At 35.2% G+C, this 20,697-nt stretch overlaps 5 protein-coding genes across 5 annotated transcripts; 1 reads left to right on the forward strand and 4 right to left on the reverse strand.

Annotated features, from left to right (window-relative positions):
• Nucleotides 1–604: 604 nt before the first annotated feature.
• PCOAH_00012930 (KIR-like protein) lies at nucleotides 605–2,486 on the reverse strand (the record flags this gene model as incomplete). Its single annotated transcript, XM_020058102.1, has 3 exons — nucleotides 605–874; nucleotides 1,391–2,296; nucleotides 2,466–2,486. The coding sequence occupies 3 exons, from the start codon at nucleotides 2,484–2,486 to the stop codon at nucleotides 605–607; spliced, it is 1,197 nt and encodes a 398-aa protein (XP_019913735.1).
• A 5,822-nt stretch (nucleotides 2,487–8,308) lies between these two features.
• On the forward strand, nucleotides 8,309–9,553 carry PCOAH_00012940 (SICA antigen; the record flags this gene model as incomplete). The annotated part of the gene is made up of 3 exons (XM_020058103.1): nucleotides 8,309–8,333; nucleotides 8,387–8,640; nucleotides 9,110–9,553. The coding sequence occupies 3 exons, from the start codon at nucleotides 8,309–8,311 to the stop codon at nucleotides 9,551–9,553; spliced, it is 723 nt and encodes a 240-aa protein (XP_019913897.1).
• Nucleotides 9,554–10,536: 983 nt separating this feature from the next.
• On the reverse strand, nucleotides 10,537–12,605 carry PCOAH_00012950 (KIR protein; the record flags this gene model as incomplete). Its single annotated transcript, XM_020058104.1, has 2 exons — nucleotides 10,537–11,697; nucleotides 12,000–12,605. The coding sequence occupies 2 exons, from the start codon at nucleotides 12,603–12,605 to the stop codon at nucleotides 10,537–10,539; spliced, it is 1,767 nt and encodes a 588-aa protein (XP_019913655.1).
• Nucleotides 12,606–13,737: 1,132 nt separating this feature from the next.
• On the reverse strand, nucleotides 13,738–15,198 carry PCOAH_00012960 (KIR protein; the record flags this gene model as incomplete). Its single annotated transcript, XM_020058105.1, has 3 exons — nucleotides 13,738–14,001; nucleotides 14,123–14,980; nucleotides 15,085–15,198. 3 exons carry the CDS (start codon nucleotides 15,196–15,198, stop codon nucleotides 13,738–13,740), a joined length of 1,236 nt encoding a protein of 411 aa, XP_019913830.1.
• A 1,886-nt stretch (nucleotides 15,199–17,084) lies between these two features.
• On the reverse strand, nucleotides 17,085–18,216 carry PCOAH_00012970 (KIR protein; the record flags this gene model as incomplete). The annotated part of the gene is made up of 2 exons (XM_020058106.1): nucleotides 17,085–18,056; nucleotides 18,205–18,216. 2 exons carry the CDS (start codon nucleotides 18,214–18,216, stop codon nucleotides 17,085–17,087), a joined length of 984 nt encoding a protein of 327 aa, XP_019913861.1.
• Nucleotides 18,217–20,697: the final 2,481 nt, after the last annotated feature.

Below are 20,697 nucleotides of genomic sequence, written 5' to 3' on the forward strand. Positions count from 1 at the left end.
AAAGACTTTGTTCCTAAGGAAGGTGTTCCTAAGGAACAGGTTCCAAGTTCAGATTCCGGGTTTTAGGGAGGAAGACTTTGTTCCTAGGTTTGATGTTCCTAAGGAACAGGTTCTAAGTTCAGGGTTCCGGGTTTTGGGGTGTAGTAAATATATATTTTTTTTTTTGTATTGCATGAAGATTTTTACGTTAATGTGTACCTCATATAAGTGGAAGTGAGAAAAATTTTGCTTCAATTTATTTACATTTGTTTGATAAAATTTTTTTTTATTGAAGAATTAAAATGTGTTGATTAAATTTTATTTTTGTTATAGTTTTTTATCTTTATAATGTTTTTTTTTTTTTTGCTTTTTTTTAAAAATATTTTTTTTGAGAAGGTAAGCGCCTTTTTCCTTTTTCGGCGCCCCTTTCTGGGAGTATTCTTTCCTTATGTGCTTATTCAAAATTACAAATGTTGTAAGCAAAAAAAAGGAATGAAATATGAAGAAAAGAAATGAAAACGAAAAAAAAGGAAAAGGTCATTTTGCTTTTTATATTGTTTTAATATTGCGCTGATACATGTTCCTCGGATTAGGTACATTACAATGTGTTACATCACATGCGACACTACATGTTTTGATAACCTACCATCCCGCGACCCCCCGCATTATTATTTCTTCTTCGTGTAGACTGTCCTTGGGTAGAATGCCTTGGGTATGTGGCAACAGAGGAACGTACTGCTGAATTTTCTGTTTGACCTATTGTAGATGTTTCTGTAGAGTATTCTGTTAAAGTGTCTTCTGTGGACGAACTAAAGTTCCGTCCAATTGCTCTTCTTTTTCTGCTCCTTCCATTTCCAGAAGAGTGGTTACCAAACCAAGAAGACCATGGTTTATACTAAAGGGAAGGAAGGTGTGTTGGAGGTGGTATGTGCAAGGAAGGGTTGTTAGGTGTGTTAGGTGGGTTGTTAGGGGTGGTAGGTGGGTTGTTAGGGGTGGTAGGTGGGTTGTTAGGGGTGGTAGGTGGGTTGTTAGGGGTGGTAGGTGGGTTGTTAGGGGTGGTAGGTGGGTTGTTAGGCAGGTTGTATTAGGGATGGTAGGTGGAAGGAGAGGTTGTTAGGTGATAGGTGGGTTGTATTAGGGATGGTAGGTGGAAGGAAAGGTTGTTAGGTGGTAGGTGGGTTTTTAGTGTGGTAGGGTGGACGGAAGGAAGGTCTGAGGAAGGAAAGGATGATCTAAGGAGGAAGGGTCGAAGGAAGAAAGGGAAGGAGTGTCTTAGGAGGGAAGGAAAGAAAGGTCTAAGGAGGAGCAAAGGAAGAAGGGTCTAAGGAAGGAAGGGAAGGAGGGTCTAAGGACGGGTGGAAGGGTAAAAATACTATTATTTATGTTCCGCAACTTTAAATTGTAATTTTACCTTAAATAAAAAGTATGCCAATGCTGGTAATTCTAATGCTGCTATGGTACCAAACGTGGAAGAAAGAGAAGAAGCTTTATTTGCTTGATGAACGGCTTCTTCTAGTTTGGATTTTGCTTGGGCGGATTGTTCTTGTGCTGCTTGTTTTTCTGCTTCTGCTTGTGTTGCTGTTTGTGCCTGCTGCCGTTCGGCCTTTAATTTCTGCTTTACGGAGGAATATTTCTTATCTCCGTCTAGAGTAGCTGCCTCTGTACAATACAAATTTAACGCTTCCGCTAAATCACAATGTACCCCATACTTAGTATGGAAGTCTTTACAATATGAATTACTATCCTTTTCTTCCTTATTTGGGCAAGCCTCCCTCATGGTAATACATGCTGAAGCAATTCCCTCTAAGTAACCCATCCAATTTCCTTCACATTTGAGGCCATTCTTCATTAACCTGTTGTTTACTTCCTCATGGTCGTAGAAATAATCGAATATTATTTTCATGTGGCTGACAAGTGTTTCGTTAGAACCTCTGTAATAAGTTCTGCATTTGTTGCTAGAATTACCTCCCGTCAGCGTAGTGTGAATTGCACTCAGCAGGTTTGACAAGGTTTTACCATTTAATTTGTCCCCATATTGATCTCCCAACCAAAAATTAAAAAATTCACAGGATGTGTTTTCATCGTCGTCAGGCTTTGATTTCGATTTCCACTCCTGCTTCATCTTGCATGCGGAACAGTATGCCTTTGCGATTTTCTCTGCTCCATTAATAATTTGCTCACAACCACTGAATTTACTCTCTAATTGAGACTTTAACTGTTCAGGCGTGACACCAATACTACTACATTCACTCTTATCAGCCGTATCGAATTTACTATAGAAGTTCTGGTGTGAAGGTAAATTGTTCGGATCCAATTCCTACAAATGTAATTAATATACATATATATATACGTACTCCTTATATTCTCATTATATTATGTACATGCAGGGAAGTTTGGCTTGTACACATGAAGTGTATTATGTGTTCATAGCTACTTTTACATAGGTAGGATATATAATTTTGAAATTTCGTTCTTCCTCTCCTTACCACTGGTGCTGTTTCTGACATGGTTTATGTAACTGCTTCTTTGTATGTGTAATGTGAATTTTTATATATATGTTCTATATAAAATGTGTTTGCTTATTTTTCCACAACATATATATATATGTATTCATACATTCAATATAAAAGGGTGAGGGGAAGTGTATGTATGTATGTGCAACAAATTTTTGTTTTGCTTTATTTCTGTTTGTTTGTTCCCTATGATGATTATATGATTATTATTATGAATGCTTAGATTCTTACATTATTCAATACATGTGCACATATTTCTTAATTTTTTAAAAGGTAAAGCCGTATAATATGCACATACATACATATGTACATATATGTATTAAGGTAAAAAAATATATAAAGAATTAAGCCCAAAAGAAAAAAAAAAAGTACTCTTTCTAATTTTTTTTTAATGCACATATATATATATATGTGGTATACAGTTCATATATGCATGCCTATGTGTAGTTCTTATATATATATGTATAAGGAGTTATGTTGCATCCCTCCTTTCCCTTTCCTCAATGTGTATATTCATAAATGTACTGTGAAGAGGGTAAATTTATATGAAATGAAATGAAAAAAAGCGTACGTAATATACATATAATTTCCATTAATTATGCATACAAGGGAGAAATATATGCATCCTTATAGTATATGCTTGATAGTATATCCTCCCCTCTTCCCTTCTGTTTATGTGATTGTTCAGTAATAATAAATTGTTTTTTTCTTGCTTTTTTATTTATATTTAACATTATCTCCCCAAAAGAAAAAAAAAAAAAAAAACGGGTAGAATTTTTTTAGTGTATACATGTATAAAAAATGCCACTGTTAAAAATGTGCACATAATTTGCTACTCCTCCTTTCATTACACCGTCAAAAGTACGACGTATAATTTGAAAGGGGTTTTTGGTGGAGGGGGTGGAAGGAAGGTTGTTGGGGGTATTATTTCTTTTTTTCTCATAAAAGGGGAATATGATTATTAAGGATGTTAATTAATAAATTCATAGAATAGAACTAAAAACCATGTCGCTCTTGATTCAAATTATTACATAACATTGGCATTAATTATTATTATGTACATTTTTATTACTTCCTTCCTTTAAAAATATATTTGTACACGCACACTTAAAAAAGAATCAAACAAAAAAAAAACATCGCCCCCCCTTTTTAAACATTTTTTATATTAGATAAGAAGAAAAAAAAAGAAATATGTTATTCCTTGCGAAAATTTTTACACTCACCTTTGCTATGTTGTTCTTGTGGGCACAATATAATTCCAACCACCACTACATAAGATAATAACAACTGTTATATTTTTAAAATGATTGCGCACATTACTATAATTAACTCCCATCTTTTTATTAAGAATAGAAAAGGACTAAAAAAAAAAGAGAAAATTTTCCACCACCATAACAACCTTCCTTCGCCCTATCAACTTTTTTTAGGTGACTGCCATAAGCACATCATCATCATGGTATGGTGCTAGTGTGACAGGAACTGAACACAAGGGAAGTAGTACCACCTTTGGTGGAGGTGTAAAGACCGGTGTTAAAACACTAAAAACCAAGTGGAGTGATGATGATGGTACATCAAACAACAACAACGATGGAGACGTCGTCCCTTTACAGAAGGAAAGAATGGGCGTCCACTTTAATCAGAACGATAAAAATTTATTTAACGATAAAAAATTATATCACCGACTCCATGCAGCAAGAAGTGGTAACAATGGTAACAATGAGCACCCCAAAATGGATAATGATGGTGCTTCCTATCACCCCTTTTGGAAGAACCGTCCCCGCCACTGCGGTGCAATAGACCGCTCTTTGGACAGCAGTTCTATGGACAGCATTTCCTCCATGGATAGCATTTCCATGGACAGTTCCATGGAGAGTTCCATGAACAGCAGTTGCTGCATGGACAGTTCTATGGATAGTCTCTTTGAGGAGCGAAGTGATGACTATCATTATGATGACTACCAAGCGACATATATAAAAAATGGAACACAGAATGGAAGAAGAGAAGTGTTATTCCAACACCGAGAATTTCAACCCAAGGGATTCCGACCTAGAGGATTTTTTAATAAATTGTTTTATGCTATAAAAAGAAGATTATGGACAAGAAAAGGGGGATCATTCCTGTCCCCTCTCGTATGGACGCTTTCCATTTTATATGTATTAGCTTTGTGTTGTGTCGGTGTGATTGTGACCCTTTCTATAGGTGGTCCACCACCACCATATTCGTGGACGCAAAGTGGTTTTGCTATTGTTGCTTTTATGGTATCTATTCTTTTGAGCGTAAAATTAGGTACCAATTGTAACGCTTAAGGAATCGTTAAAAAATGCTACAAATAGCTACAAAAACTTTTAGTAATCGTTACGGATCGCTACGAACAGTACCGACCCTTTTGCGAGGAGCCGTTGTTTTGGGGAAGGAAGGTTGTGTTAGGGTGGTGGAAGGAAGGTGGTGTTAGTTTTTTGAGGGTGCTAGAATGAAGGGGTGTAAGGATGTAAAGGTAGGGTGTAAGGGTATTAGAGTGAAGAATTTTAGGGGTGTTAGAATGAAGGTTGTTAGGTGTGGTAGGTGGAAGGAAGGTCACTTCCTTTAAGGAGGGGTACACCCGAAGGGTGTATAAAAAAAAAGATTTAGGTAAAAAAAAGGTTTAGGTAAGAAAAAGAAGATTTAAGGAATAGAAGAAGATTTAAAAAGAAAAAGAAGTTTAAGGAAAAAGTGTAAAGAAGGAATGCTTAAGGAAGAAAAAAAAAGAAAGTTCTAAGGTGTAATGAAGAAAGTATGTTGAAGACGGTGTGCAGAGGGGTGCAGGTATGCATTTTAGGGTGAATGGAAGGTTGCTGTTTTTTTTTTTTTAAAAAAAAAAAAATAAAAAAAGTATAAAAAAAAATAAAAGGAAAAAAGAAGAAAAAAAAAAGAAAAAAAAAAAATTCAAGCAAGTGAGGAAGGTGTGCAGGGAGGTGCACTTCGGGGTGGTAGGTGGGTGGAAGATGTAAAGAAGGAAGGTGGCGTTAGATTGTTATAGGGTGGAAGGATGATTCTTAGGGTGGAGGGAGGAAGGGAAGGTTGTTGGGGCGGTTGGTGGAAGGAAGGTACTTCCTTAGGGAAGGAATGTTGTTAGGGGTGTTGGGGGTGGTAGGTGGGTTGAACGGGTCCTAGGGGTGGAAGGAAGGTTGCTTTCTCTTCCTTTAGGAAGAAGAGGAAAAAAAAAAAAAAAAAAAAAAAAAAAAAGAAGGAAAAAAAGAGTATTCTTAGAAGAAAAGGACGTAAAGAATAAATGTATGTGTACGTTCTTTTGTACACACATGTAGATACTTAGTGAAATACTATTTTCCATTTAGTAAGTAACGATTCCATTGTGAATAAATAGTTGTGGTGAGATAAAAAGAAAATGACTCCAAAGACGAGTAAATTACAACAAGACCATACGAAAGAGGCAGCGAAGGAAGAGGAACATGGTGCAGATGGTGGAACACACAATGAAGCTAACAAAGTTCGTCGACGTAGAAAGAGAGACTATAAGGTAACTCTCGGTCCAGATCCCGAAATGATAATAACGGAGATTCCAGATGGCGGGTATGATTACGATTACTTATATATATGTGTATATATATATGCTTTTTAAAAAAGTAGTGGTTGTTCGGCAAAAAGAAAAAAAAAAAAAAGTATTTTCTGTTCTATTTTCATCTTTTTTTTTCCGTCCTGTAGGCAAAATGCAGGTGAAAATTTATTTATTGTATTGAATAGGGGGGTACTTTCTCTTCCACTACCCTCTAAACGAGGTGGTACCACCACCTGCAACAACAGTGAATTACAGAAACGCTTAAAGGAAGTGACAGATAATTGGTTTACAAACAGGAAAATGGAAAAAACAAATCAGGATGACATGGTAAGAAATAGTATTGTCCTTCACAGTTAAGGGTACTTCACTGGGGTAGGATGCCTTTTATATATATTAACAAAGGGTGGACGAAACTTGATTTTAGGTGCTCACGGAGTGTACATATATATTCCTGCTTTAACCTGCATATGTGCAGAAGGCCTTTTGGGATGACATTAAAAAAGTGATGGAAAAATTAGCTGAAGCCTTAAACAAAAAGGACGAAAAAAACAATAATCTATGCGAGAAGAATGGTGCTGGAAAGCAAGGTGGTAAACCAATTGCTAGCGAAAAAACGGCATGTAAGAACATTGCTAAAGGGTTGAAGGGTATATACGGTATAAAGCCTGAACCAAGTGAAAATAAGAAGAACCTTGTTCAGAATCCAAATTTTGAGCAAACAATAGGTTGTCTCATGTTAAATGTGTACGCTCAGGAAATAAAGGACAAGTGTCTTATCATGGGAGAAACGGTTAAAAAAGCTTTTACTATCCACAAGGAGCTCCACACAACTGAATGCGCAGATAAGGAAAATAAATGCGATCAATGTGTATGGGACCACTGTGCAACTTATACTTTTAATGGGAGCGAAAAAGGAGTGGACCTACGAGAAGAAGTAAAGAAAATGCTCCTGGGGAATAAGGACATAACACAAACTATGTCTACTATAACTGATTCATGTAAGCAAAGTAGTACAACACTCCCCTTCCTTCCACCTACCACCACCCTAACAACCTTCCCTTCCACCAACCATCCCTAACAACAACAATCTACCACCACCACCCTAGCAACCTTCCTTCCACCTACCAGCCCTAACAACCCACCTACCATCAACCACCCTAACACAACCTTTCTTCCTTACAGCAACTATTGAGGGATGGTTCACACGTTTTTCGGAGGATACGATAGAGGATGATAAGAAGAAGTATAGCGAATTGGAGGCTCTACTATCCTTATGTGAAAATTTGAATGAAACTCCTGGCAAAGATATGAACAAATACAAAAGTTTCTGTAGAATTATGATAAGGAATATAATATTGACGACAGCCGTTCCAAAGGAATATGAAGACCGAACTCGGGGTCAGGAACAGACACCATGTGAAAAGATCGTAAAAGGGATTCCTGTATGTGATTTATTAAAAGTATGGATGTATTATATGCCTTTCTTCTGTGCTCCAAAGGAAGTTATAGAACGTGCCATTAGCGCTGTGGAACAGGTAAGGGGAATATTAAATAAGAATCAGAAGTATGTGGAATGTGCTTATGATGCTGCTCTTAAGATTCCTTACGGAGGCGGAAATGATATGGGAAGTGAAGCGTACGACCTATTTGGCACAAGTACATTATATAATATGATTAAAGAAACAACTAACAAGAAAAAATGGTGCAAAAACGCTCCTGCGGGTGCTCCTGTTGCAGGGGCTGATAAGGATACACCTGGTCGAGTGGTCCCCAGTGATGACGCCTCAAATAAATTCAAAGAAATTGTTGAGCAACTTGAGGAAGGAATAAAACAGGAGAAAGGAGGGGGAGAGGGGTCTACATCGGGCAAAACAGAAGAGACAGAGGAGAAAGAAGAACCATCGAAGGAGGCTGTCTCTGAGAAGAAGGAAGAAGAACCACCTGCAAAGGAAGGAACTTCTGATGAGGAAGGAACTTCTGATGAGGAAGGAACTTATGGAGAGGAAGGACCTTCTGAAGACGAAACGCAGGAATTGGACACGAAGTCTGAAAGTGATGACACAGGTAAAGGCACACATACACATCTTCTTCCCAGGAACTGGACACTGTTACCTTTTCTTTCATTAACTACTACAGTACTCCCATCTTGATGGGATCGGTCACATTCACTTCCACCACAACCACCACAATTACAAAAGCAACATCATCATCCTCCAAAAATAATGACAATGACAATGAACTTTTACAGCACATATTGAAAACAATGCAAGATGTAGTACTTATCGATGGTAATGATAATTCACCTTTACTACCCTTTTTTTAATCTATTCTTCATCTGCAGAGGATACTGTTAAGGTTAAGCCTACTCATCATGAGGAAGCAACGGGAGGTGTTGAACCCGCTTCTCCTGGTGAGAGTGGTGCTGAAAGTCAAGATGGTGCTACTCTTGGTGGTAGAGGAGGTGGTAGTGATGGGTCAATTCCAGTAACACCTGTTGCTGCCGCACGCACTAACAAGATTGACCTCCCCACCCCATACCTTCCTTTAATTCCTTCGGTGACTGGTATCCTTGTTATGAGTTACCTCCTTTGGAAGGTAAGAAAGAAGGAAGAAATAAAAAAAAAAAAGGGCTTAGGATTCCGCGCTTATGTTCCGCGTTTCAGTGTATTGGATTTCGCATTTGAGGGATGAGTGTGTGTAGTATTTCGCATTTTAGGGTGTGTGTGTAGGATTTCGCATTTTAGGGTGCCTGTGTAGGATTTCGCATTTTAGGGGTGTTTGCGTGTAGGATTTCGCATTTTAGGGATGTGTATGTTGGATTTCGCATTTTAGGGATGTGTATGTTGGATTTCGCATTTTAGGGGTGTGTATGTAGGATTTCGTATTTTAGGGGTGTGTGTATGTAGGATTTCTTACTTTAGGGGTGTGTATGTGTAGGATTCCGTATTTTAGGGATGTGTAGAATTTTACACTTGGGTTTGAAGTAGTAATTATTGTTGCGTGAACAAATATTTCACCCCTATAAAAGAAACATTTTCTCGCTTTTTTTTTTTTTTTTTTGCAGTACTTTGGAATGCTTGATAAGAGAAGAAAACGTTACAGAAGGGCTCCTCAGATACGTGGTCCCTCCTTAGAACAGCAGATTGTTGACCATGTGGACCAACCTGGTCCACGTGAATATTACATTGTGAAGGAACGCAAACCTCGTTCTACACCTATAGAGAAGAGGAAAAAACGTGCTGTCGGTCGTCGTGGTGCTGTACGTCGCCGCATGATTATTGATATTCATTTAGAAGTCTTAGACGAATGTCAAAAGGGGGACACGAAACTGGTTCAGGAAGACTTTTTTGAAATTTTAGTTCAAGAATTTATGGGAAGCGAATTTATGAAAGAGGAAAGTGTTCTAAAGGAACAAGTTCCTCTCATAGATGTTCCTAAGGAACAGGTTCCAAGTTCAGATTCCGGGTTTAGGGAACGAAGACTTTGTTCTGGAGGAGGATGTTCCTGAGTGACAGGCTCCAGGTTCAGATTCCGGGTTTAGGGAGGTAGACATTGTTCCTAGGGAAGAAGTTCCTATGGTTGATGTTCCTAAGGAACAGGTTCCAATGTTCAGATTCCGGGTTTAGGTAGGAAGGCTTTGTCCCTAAGGAAAGAATTTCTACGGAAGAGGTTCAAAGTTCAGACTCCAGGTTTAGGCAGGAAAACTGTTTTCGTAGGGAAGATGTTCTTAGGAAAGAGGTTCCTTGTTCAGATTCCGGGTTTAGGAAAAAAGACTTTGTTCCTAAGGAAACTTCTCTTAAGGAGGATATTTCTAAGGTAAAGGTTCCATTTTCAGATTGCGGGTTCTAGGGTGTAGTAAATATTTTTTGTTTTTTTTTTTTGTATTTTGTATTGTATTAAATTGTTTAAATTTTTCATGTGTAATTAATATAAGTGGAAGTGAAAAAAAAAATTTTTTCCCACTTTATTTTGATTTGTTTTGGTAAAATTTTTTTTTATTGCAGATTAAAAAAAATGCTTATTAATTCTGTTATAAAATTTTTTAACTTCATAATTTTTTTTTTGTTTTTTAAAATACATGAATACTTTTCTGAAAGGAAGGTCAAGCAGCTTCCTTTTTTTTTTTTTTTGTTCTTTGTGCGCGCTTGTTTGGGGGTACCTTGTGTCAAGTTGTTATTTAAAAATATAAATGGAAGGAAGGAAAAAAAGTGTCTTAAAAAAAAAGTATTCTTACAAAAAAAAAAAAAAAACAGAAAGAAGGAACTGTGTGTACAATTACACAATTTTTTTTACCATGTCAGACATGTGCCCTTCTCTTCTTCTCCTCCGCAAAAAAAAAAAAAGAGTGTTTCTTACAAAAAAAAAAAGAAAAAAAAGAAAGGAAAGAAAGAAATAAAGAAGAAAGAGAAAGAATTAAAAAGAAAAGAAAAAGAAAAGAAAAAAGAAAAAAGAAAAAAGAAAAAAGAAAAAAGAAAAAAAAGAGGGGAGAACTTATCTAATATATGGAACAGAATATTCTGTTGCAGTTTCTGTTAGGTTGGTTCTTGAATATGTTTCTGTAGAAGTGTTGTCGTCGTCGTCTGTCAAGGTATTTAATTCATGTCTGAATGTTGATCTTTTCTTTCTTCTGCTTCCGCTCCTGCTTCCATTTCCAGAGTGATTATGCTTCCTCAAGAAGAAAGGTTTATACTTGTAAAAAAGGAAAGCAAGAATTGTTGGTAATCCTACTGCAGCAAGTCCACCAGATACAGCAGGTACCACGGCACCATCAGAATCAGCGTGGTCGCCACCTTCTTTTCTGTGACTACCACCACCGTCACTCCCTCCTTTTCCTTCTCCACCACTGTGTCCATGAGCATCACCAAAACTGCCACTACTACCAGCTTGATTTGGGTTTGGACAGGGGGGACCTAGCTCGCAGGTCCCAGTGACTGCAGGTTTGGCAGCAACAGGTTTTGCTGCTGTAGCAGGTTTGACTGCTCTGGGGCATGTTAGTTGTTCTGGTAGTTCCTTCGGTTGTGAGTTGCACTTCTGAGTGTCTATATATTCTTCCCTAAATTTTTTACAATATTCATTCGTAGTAGTCCCACAGGCACCACATGACAATGTATATCCTTGCTGAGCACTCCAATCACCTACCTTGTGGCTTGGATCAATGACATGTCCATTACAATTCGGTTTACTCTTTAAAGCTTTAATGTTATATTCATAGTCAAAAAAATTTTTAAAAGCTTTGCATTTATATTCCATAATATCAGGGTATATATTAATGCAGTCCCTTTGGTGCTGACCCTCTTCCCATTGGAATGTCTTCAATTCTTTGTAAATGTCGTTCATGACCGTCCCAAAAGTTCCATCTGTCTTCAATTTGTCCCATATTTTATGACCAATCCAGAAGAACAAAAAATAACAAGGTGTATTATCATCATCGGACGACTTATTTTTTTCATTCATCCAACATGCGTAACAGAAGTTCTGTAGAATTTCATTGGCAAAACCCTCAGGAATGTCCTTGTACTTCTTCAATATTTGCTCCAGTTTCTTCACTATTCCCTGCTCCTTATTTTGTCCTTCATAAAGTACTTCGCACCCTAGTGGTGCGTTGAATAGAGAATATACTCCTTCTGAAGGCAACATGCTTGAATATCCACCCTACAAAATGTGTAATTAAAGGAGAAAATATAGAATACATATGGACACACTCCTATTTGCCCCTTACATATACACATATACATACATATATACATATATATACACATATACATATGTATATATATATGTATATAGAGCATTATATGGGTTCACTATTAAAATGTCTATTTTGAATATGCATTTGGAACATGTACTTTGAATATAAAATGTCTGCTTTGGACATATATATATATATATAAACTAACGGCCACTTCTTCTGCTACTGCTGCCAAGGAGGTAAAATTTTCCATATGTTTAGTTACACATTGCGATTTTAATTTATTTGGATGTTTGTCACTATTAAGTATTTTGTCAATTTGTATACAGTACGCATCATGGCTCTCCCGAGAACAGAATTTATATATTTCTTCATAGTGCGTAATAACTCCGTCCAAATACTTGGCATATTTTCCCCCACAGCCGCCTTTGGTACCCTTTACGTAATCTTCTATAGTTCCATGGTTGTTCCAGTAGTCGAATACTGCTTTTCTCCGGTCGAAAATGGATTTACTGTTGCTGTGCTCTACTCTGCCACATTTCTCATCGGGGGATAACGTTCCCAATTTTCCGTATATATCTCTCATAGCTCTTCCGAATTGTGTTTTATCTTCTAATTTCTCATATACTGTTTTCCCTATCCAAAAATACAGGAAATCACACCATTCACCCTTGAGTTGTTCACTTTTCTCCTGTTGTGATGCATAATACCAGGCACTTGCAATCTTATCCGTACATTTATATTTATCATGATAGGCACTCAATGCTTTCAATACTTTATTCACTTCCACAGCGACAAGAGGTTTAGTGGTGTATGTTTCCCAGTTCAGGTCGAAAGCTCCATACACTTGATATGAAGGTAATGCATTCATGCATGCATCCTACAAAAATATAACAATTAACGTAGAATATATATTTTATTCCTCAGTTTTTTCTCATTTGAATTTGCTATATTACACGTGGAACATTATATGTGCACATATTACTTTGTATATACACATTTTTTTTACAAAATAGTGGAAATTAATTGCCTTATTCATTTACCATTTTTACCATTTGTGTTTTTAGGTATGTAATTCCTTTATATACAATGATTTTTTGTATTAAAAATGTACCCTGTTTCTTCCTATATATTTTAATATATAATAAATAATTCAAGAATTGTGCACATTCCACAATTACCACTAATGAATAGTTACTATATTTTTACCTTCCCCCAGTTGTGCGTGCATATTTTCATGCTGGACCAAAAAAAAATGTGTCAACATATATATTTTTATGCTTAATTGTTTTTTTTTTTATATAAAAAATTAATCAAATAACTTTTAACAAGCATTGTGTAGTACACATATATATATGTACATATATATATATATCTACATATATTTATATATATATACATAGTACCCCATCTCCTTCCCCTTTTTCATGGATGATCATTTTAATAACAAAAATATATTATCATTTTAATAACAAAAACAAGTTTTCATTTTAATAACAAAAATAAGTTTTCATTTTAGTAACAAAAATATGTTTTCATTTAATAATAATAAGAATTTTTTCCTTCCTTTCCCATACATATTTTTTTTTTTTTTTTATGAATATATATACAAATAAGGAACTCACCCATATATATATATATATATATATATATATATATATATATATATAAGGAATGGTGTGTGTGTACATATGATATATTATATATGTACCTATTTGTGAGCTGTTCGCCTTTTTCCTTACATATAAGTGCACATATGTATGTTATATATGTATATATTTTGTGTGAGTACTTCCCACCCATTCATGAATGGAATTTGTGTACAGAATTTATGTGAACAAACAAAATTTTTGTATAACTAATAGCAACATATTTGTTCCTTCTTTTATTTATTTATTATATATATATATATGTGTGGAATATTATAACCTTACTGTAGTTATAGACAAGGCAAGAGATGGACATTGCGTACACTAATAATAATTTCTTAGAGTGGAACAATTTTACATATTTTGATAACCTATATTATTTCTTTGTCCCCCTTGATGTTCTGCACTACTTGCTCTTCTAGATGTGGTAGTAGTGTATGGAGCAGAAGAATATACTGTTGTAGAATCGTCCAGTGTGGAACTCTTTTCCGATGCGTCGATCGTGGAGCCGCCCGTTGTAGAATCTTCCATTAGGATGTCTAAGTTCCGTTCTGATGATCTTTTTCTTGTGCTTCTTCCTCTAAGTTTCTTGCGGAATAAATTAGGTAGAAAATTATACTAAAAAGGAAAGGAAGGGGTAAATACATATATACACATATATACATATATATACATATATATATGCACCTACATATGTATATATATATATATATAGCTCTATGATAATTGTTGTACTTACCTTATATAAAACGAACATTACTGCAGGAAATCCTATTGCGGCAAGTCCACCAGCAGCAGACACAGCAGCAGGGGCGACACTACCACCCTCCTGTGGTGATGATGAATGAAGTGCTGGCGTTGGTTCTGTTAATTCAGGAATTGCTGAAGATAGCTGTGTTAAGCAACTAAGCACATCTGCTCCGTCCTCCTCGTTCTCTGTAATGTCCTCCCCATTCGTTATTCCATTTTGCAAATTTGGTGGCTTTGGGATTTTACTATCCTTCAACTTGTTCCAAAATGTGTTACAGTAATAATCGATACCCTTCCCACAGTTTGCTTCTACCTGCTTATGAGCGTCTTCAACATCCTTTAGGTAGTCATCATATTTCCCTTTACAGGAACACTCAGTGGTTGTGCAAATCTTCAACTCTTTCAATATAGTTCTATAATCGTAATAATAATCAAATAACTGTTTCCTTTGCTTGAAGATTTCCGTGTCAACAGTATCTTGCATAGATATGTAAGTACATTGGACGTCGGAGTCTTCCAATTTACTGTAGATTTGTTGCATAATAGTCTTAAATGAACTCCATGTATTCAAGCGATCACATAATGTACCTCCTAACCAGTAGTAAAAGAAGTTACAAATTGCTGAACAGGATGGTTTCTCCCTAAGCACTGTTGATACATTACACCAGCTTTTCGTAATTTCTTTGGCATATACTTCCTCATCGTCCCAGGAGTGCCTTAATTTACCTTTCAAAATACTCCCTACTTCTGTTGTCCATGAACTGCTATTTGTACATGTATGTTTGCCATTTTTTCCTAATGCTGCATATATTTTTTGTGAAGGTAATTTATCCACACTACACTGTTTCTATAAATGTGGAATTGTTGGTGGAATATGTATAAATGTATGCATTTCTTACATTTTCCATTACAATACACTCAATAGAAGCAATATTATGTACATATGAATACACCTATTTTATGGAGCAAATAAATTGTATTATCGTTGTCACCATTGTTCCGGTTACTGTTCATATGTGCACATAACTTTACACAATAAATTTTGTACTGTAATGTGTTGTTCATATTTCCGTAATGAACACATGTATGGGAATTATTGTATATTATAGAAATGATTATGAACAAGCACACATATATGCAAATTTATCAAATTTTTTTAATTCTTTACTTCCTCTTTCTAATAGTTCATATTTTTTTCAATTTCCTTAAGGAAATATTGCTCTAAAATATTTATATATATATACCATCAAAATGGTCACACACATATATATATATATAATTTAGGCCAACAGCAGAATTGGGAAAATCACCACCACTACCATCAAGGAAAGTAAAATGAAATAAAAAGCGGAAAAAAAAATGAAAAAAAAAAAGAAGAAAGGAAAGAAAAAAGTAATAAGAAAAAAGGAGGGGGACAAAATTTCTCTCCTTCCCAGTTAAGAATTTCAATATGTATTATTAATTTGGGTCCCACTATTATTAGAAGGAATTATTAAGAACCTTTTAACGTATATATAGTGCAGTCAACATACATACAAAATACTCTTTCCCCCGCACCCTTTTTTTTTTCGAATGTGCATATTTATACATATGTTATAGAAAACGTGTATTTATGACGCAAAATGTGAAGGAATATAATACACAGGAACTATATTCATTATGTACTAAGAAAAGAATGTATACATATTTCCGTGGTAATATTTTGTAGTATATCCTTCTTCTTCTTCTTCTTTTTTATTTATGATCACTTAGGAATAATGATTCCCTCCTTTTCTTTTTTTTGTTGTTGTTTTGTGTATTAAATTGTTTAGATGATCATGTGTAATTAATATATGCGCAGAAAAAAAATTTTTTTTCCCTATTTTATTTTGATTTGGTTTAGGGATAAATTTCTTCTTTTATTGAAGGATCCAAAATGTGTTTATTCACTTTTTTTTTTTTTTTCGTGCTTATATCATAAATACAGTGCACACAACTCACGCATGCATTGAATATGTGTATATTATATACTACCATTTTGAGCACTTTCACTCCTTCTTCCGTCCTTTTGCAATGTAGATTATACTCTATATATTTATTTTATTTATTTTTTTTTTTCCTTTTTTACTTTTATATATAAATAATTATCGCATTCTACACACACAATATTACGCATATATATATGCATATACATTTTTTAAAATAATTTTTTCTTCCTGCTTTGCGTATATTCTATAAGTTCATTATTAAGGGGGGAGGTAATGTATTTATAACATTACATACGTTATTTATAATATTCGGGGGGGAGAAAGGGAAGGAACATTGCATATTGTGTAGTTCATAGGGAGGGACATCACATACACTAATTATATAATTAATACGAAGAGCAGGAAGGAACAACATTCTCTCCTCCCGTTCGTTGCTGTTACATTCATGCAATGTTACATTCCAAATGTGTTACATTCCACACAGATGTGTATGTGTTGTGTTCAACATTCCACACAGATGTGTATGTGTTGTGTTCAACATTCAACACACAATGTGAATGTTGTTGCGTTGTTGTTACATATAGGATGTGTGTTGTGTTGTTGTTGTTTTTTGTTCGTTATAATCTAAGGAAGAAGATGTTGTTCATCTAGATGATGGTATACTAGTATTGGTGGTTGTGGTGTATGGGACAGAATATAACGTAGCAGAATCACTTTCTGTTCCATCATCATCTACTATTGTGGATGTGTCTTCTGTTGTTCGCAGGCCTGTTGTGGAAGAATCTTCTGTTAATGTGTCGAATTCGTGTTCAATTGTTCTTTTTCTTCCATTTTTTGCTCTTCCTTTTCTATTAGAAGAATTACTTCTCAATCCAGAAAATAAATTGGAATACTAATAAAAGGAAAGATAAAAAGGGCAGGGGGGGGAAGGAAGTGGAGTAAGAAATGATGGAAACATATGTGTATGTATTGTGTGTGTATATATTATTCTATTGTTACATATATATAATATGTATTAGTAATTATGTAAGTACTTACTTTATATAGGAAAAATCCAACTGCTGGAAGAGCTGTTAATACAACAGCAGGAGGAATAATGGTGGTGGAAAGGGATTGTGGTGAACTTGCTTCTACAGCATCTTTTCCAGCCTTTCCTGCTGCAGAAGCAGCAGCTGCCGCTGGAGTACCAGCACCAGCAATACCACCTACACCTGGAATTTCTGCAGGACCTACATCACCTTTTGGTCCATGATCACCTCCATCTGGATTTAAGGTTGCTTCAAGTACTGTAGTTTTTAGTTCCCCTACTGTTCTACATATCAAGTCGGTTGGTTCTGAAATTTTGCTCTCTTGAAACTTTGCCTTAAATTTTGTACAATAGGAACTTCCCTCATTGTTAGTAACACACATACTTACTAATTTTCCATATGCATCTTGAGCTCCCTTCATGTATTTGCTGAATTCCCCATTACAGTAATCTGAACTAGCGTCCAATTTTCCACTTAAAGCACTGTAGTTATACTGGTAATCGAACAGTTTTTTTGCCCGTTCGAAAATGTCTTTACTGATATCAGGGTATTTATTAATGTACTTAACTTCCTTTTCGTCCCTGCGTAACTTCTCGTAAATTTTCCCCATTATATCTGCAAAATCTTGACCTGCAAGTAAATTACCCTTTACTTTGTCCCCTAACCAATAATAGAAGAAATCCCAGGGGTCATAGTCGAGTGATTGCTTTTGCCCGTCTTGCCACATTATATGTGCACTGCACCATCCTCTTGCAATTTCCTCTGCCAATGTGTTACCAGGTTTTATTCCTAGTACATCTACTGCCCCATATATCGTGTTCTTCAGAGTTTGTCCGTATTTCGGTATGCCTGATCTTTGGCACCATGCTACCTTCTGCCCTATTCTATGGTATATTTTCTGTGAAGGTAATCGAAGTGAATCGCCACCCTAAAAATATATAATTGGGAAATTATATATATGTTCACTCCTCCTAAATTAATTGTGTTATGCACATAAAATATTATGTACACATAATTTATATAATTGTTTATGTTAGACGATGAAACAAACAAATCCCTTCAGTGTTGTTCCTTACCCTTCCACTCATGGTTTTATGTATACTTTCGCCTATACAGAATCAAATTTCTATTGAAGTTCTTTTCTACTTATTCATAACTGTTATATATGTGTGTGAGATTTTTTCACTTATAATTTTTGAGTTTATGTGCAAATATTTTTTCCTTACAATTCCTTATCAATTTCATTTGGACTATTTTTCAGTAGTGTAAATATATGGAATTTTTTTACTCTCCTTATTTAAATATTTCAATATATATCATTTTTTCCCCTTCCTCCATTAAATATAACTTATGGTAATATTAAATTATATATATAAGTTACACATATTAGTTATATATGTGCAGTATATTAATTCTTGAGCACAATGACAATGATGATAAGATTGGGAGGAAACGGTATGGCGTACATTCCACATTTATATTTACCCTATTCCGCCCCTTTTCCTTTTCTTTTTTACTTTAAATAGAAGCTAGAAATAACTTCCCCACTCTGTTCTATATATTTATTGTTGTATACTGTATTATTATAGCCTTTTTTTTTCCATAATATTTTTGTGTGTGATTTCCTCCTTCATATATATATGACCCCCATAGGTTCCTCCTGTTTTTTTTAAATATTTGTTCGCTTCAATAAAGAACTTATATATGTATAATTCATACATAAGTACATAGAAGTAGGGTATATTATGGAACACTCTATTGCACTTTATTCCTCGTGTTTTAAATATTTAATTGGGGCCAGTTCACCATCTTCAGAAGAGAAAGCAATATATGTGTTTCTCCATTACACTTTACTTCTATTGGTGTAGTACCTATAAATTGAGCATTCTACAAAAAAGAATATTATTAAATACTTATGTACACCTACCACAGAAGGTTCTTATTTGAATATAGTGCTGGCAAGATTAATGCAAAATAGATAAATTAATTACACTTTCCACGCCATCCACTGATTAAGAAATAGTACTATTTCAGTTATTCTAACTTAAAAAAAACTAAGGACAAAAATTATTTATGTTACCGTGATCTTGCCGGTACCTTCACCCCACTATGATACATACTAAAGAGCTATGTGTTCTATGTAACCCACTACAGCAGAATTACTCTATTATTCCCCACATTGTTCTACATGGTTCGACCCCCTTCAATACATTTTAACGTGGTTCTATACAGGAGAAAAATGACATGTTCCATAATTGCTCTAGTATTTTACTCTTCCTTACTACCCTTTCTTCCCTTGGATGGACAGTTAAGGTGCTTACAAATATATATTGTTTTATTTGAATGATGATATTCACGTATTAGTAGACAGCAATTGATGAATGTGTTCCCCCCTTATTATGAGGTATGCACACATTACTATGATGGGGAAAAATATATGTATGTGTTCATAGATTGTCCAGAGTGCATAATGCAATACAATGCTGTGCAGTGAAGTACAATGAATAGAATAGCAGTTCTACATATGGACCATGAGGATTGGTGTCTGCATATACATTACAATCATGGTATAATAGTATAAGGCGGGTATGTAGGTCGTATGGTGGTAGGTACGTTGTTAGGTGGGTTGTTAGGGGTTGTTGGTGGTAGATCGGTTGTTAGGGGTGCTAGGTGGAAGGAAGGTGGTAGGTGGTTGGTGGTGGCGTGGTAGGAAGGTTTTGTTAGGGTGGTGGTAGGAAGGTTTTGTTAGGGTGGTGGTAGGAAGGTTTTGTTAGGGTGGTGGTAGGTGGGTTGTTAAGTGGATGGTAGGTGAGTTGTTAGGTGGATGGTAGGTGGGTTGTTAGGTGGATGGTAGGTGGAAGGAAAGTAGGGGGTGCATATGCAACTTCCCTCTTTCTTAGGTGCTAATAGCAAGTTCCATATATTTTTCTTGAATTTATGCATAGTAGCAATTATATATTTGTTGTTATTTTCCTCCATATGTTTCTATACATACATTTTTATATTCATATTTCAACCTATGAACATTTTTGTAGTTACGCCGACAGGTGTATATAGGAATATTATACTTATGGACTTATTCAAAGTAGAGAGTAATTATTCTACACACACATACATGTGTGTAGAAATTTGCATATATATGTGTGTAGAATTTTTCATATATATATATAAGTTTGCAAATTGCAGAAAGGTTTGCGTTCCCCTTACCCCACCGCTCCCCTTTGAAAGTGTGTTTTCTTCTTCTTCCTTAAAAGTGTGTTTTCTCCCAAATATGTTTCCTTAAAAGTATGTTTCTTCTTCTTCCTCCTCTTCTTATAATAATATGAATGAAGAATTGATTATATGAATAAACAGACAGTAAAGTTTTTCACACAAAAGTATGTGTGTATATTCCCCGTGGAACGAAATAATAAACTGATGTCATCATTAGCATGAAAAATTTTGCATCTATACAAAACTTCAATAATATACAATTCAATAATATGAACAAACCCTGTAGCATATTCATAATATATACAACTTTGCACAAAAAGAGAGTGTTATATAGAGTTCCTATGTAAAAAAATGCA

Source organism: Plasmodium coatneyi, chromosome 6 (assembly GCF_001680005.1).
Source record: "Plasmodium coatneyi strain Hackeri chromosome 6, complete sequence".
Taxonomy (NCBI): domain Eukaryota; phylum Apicomplexa; class Aconoidasida; order Haemosporida; family Plasmodiidae; genus Plasmodium; species Plasmodium coatneyi.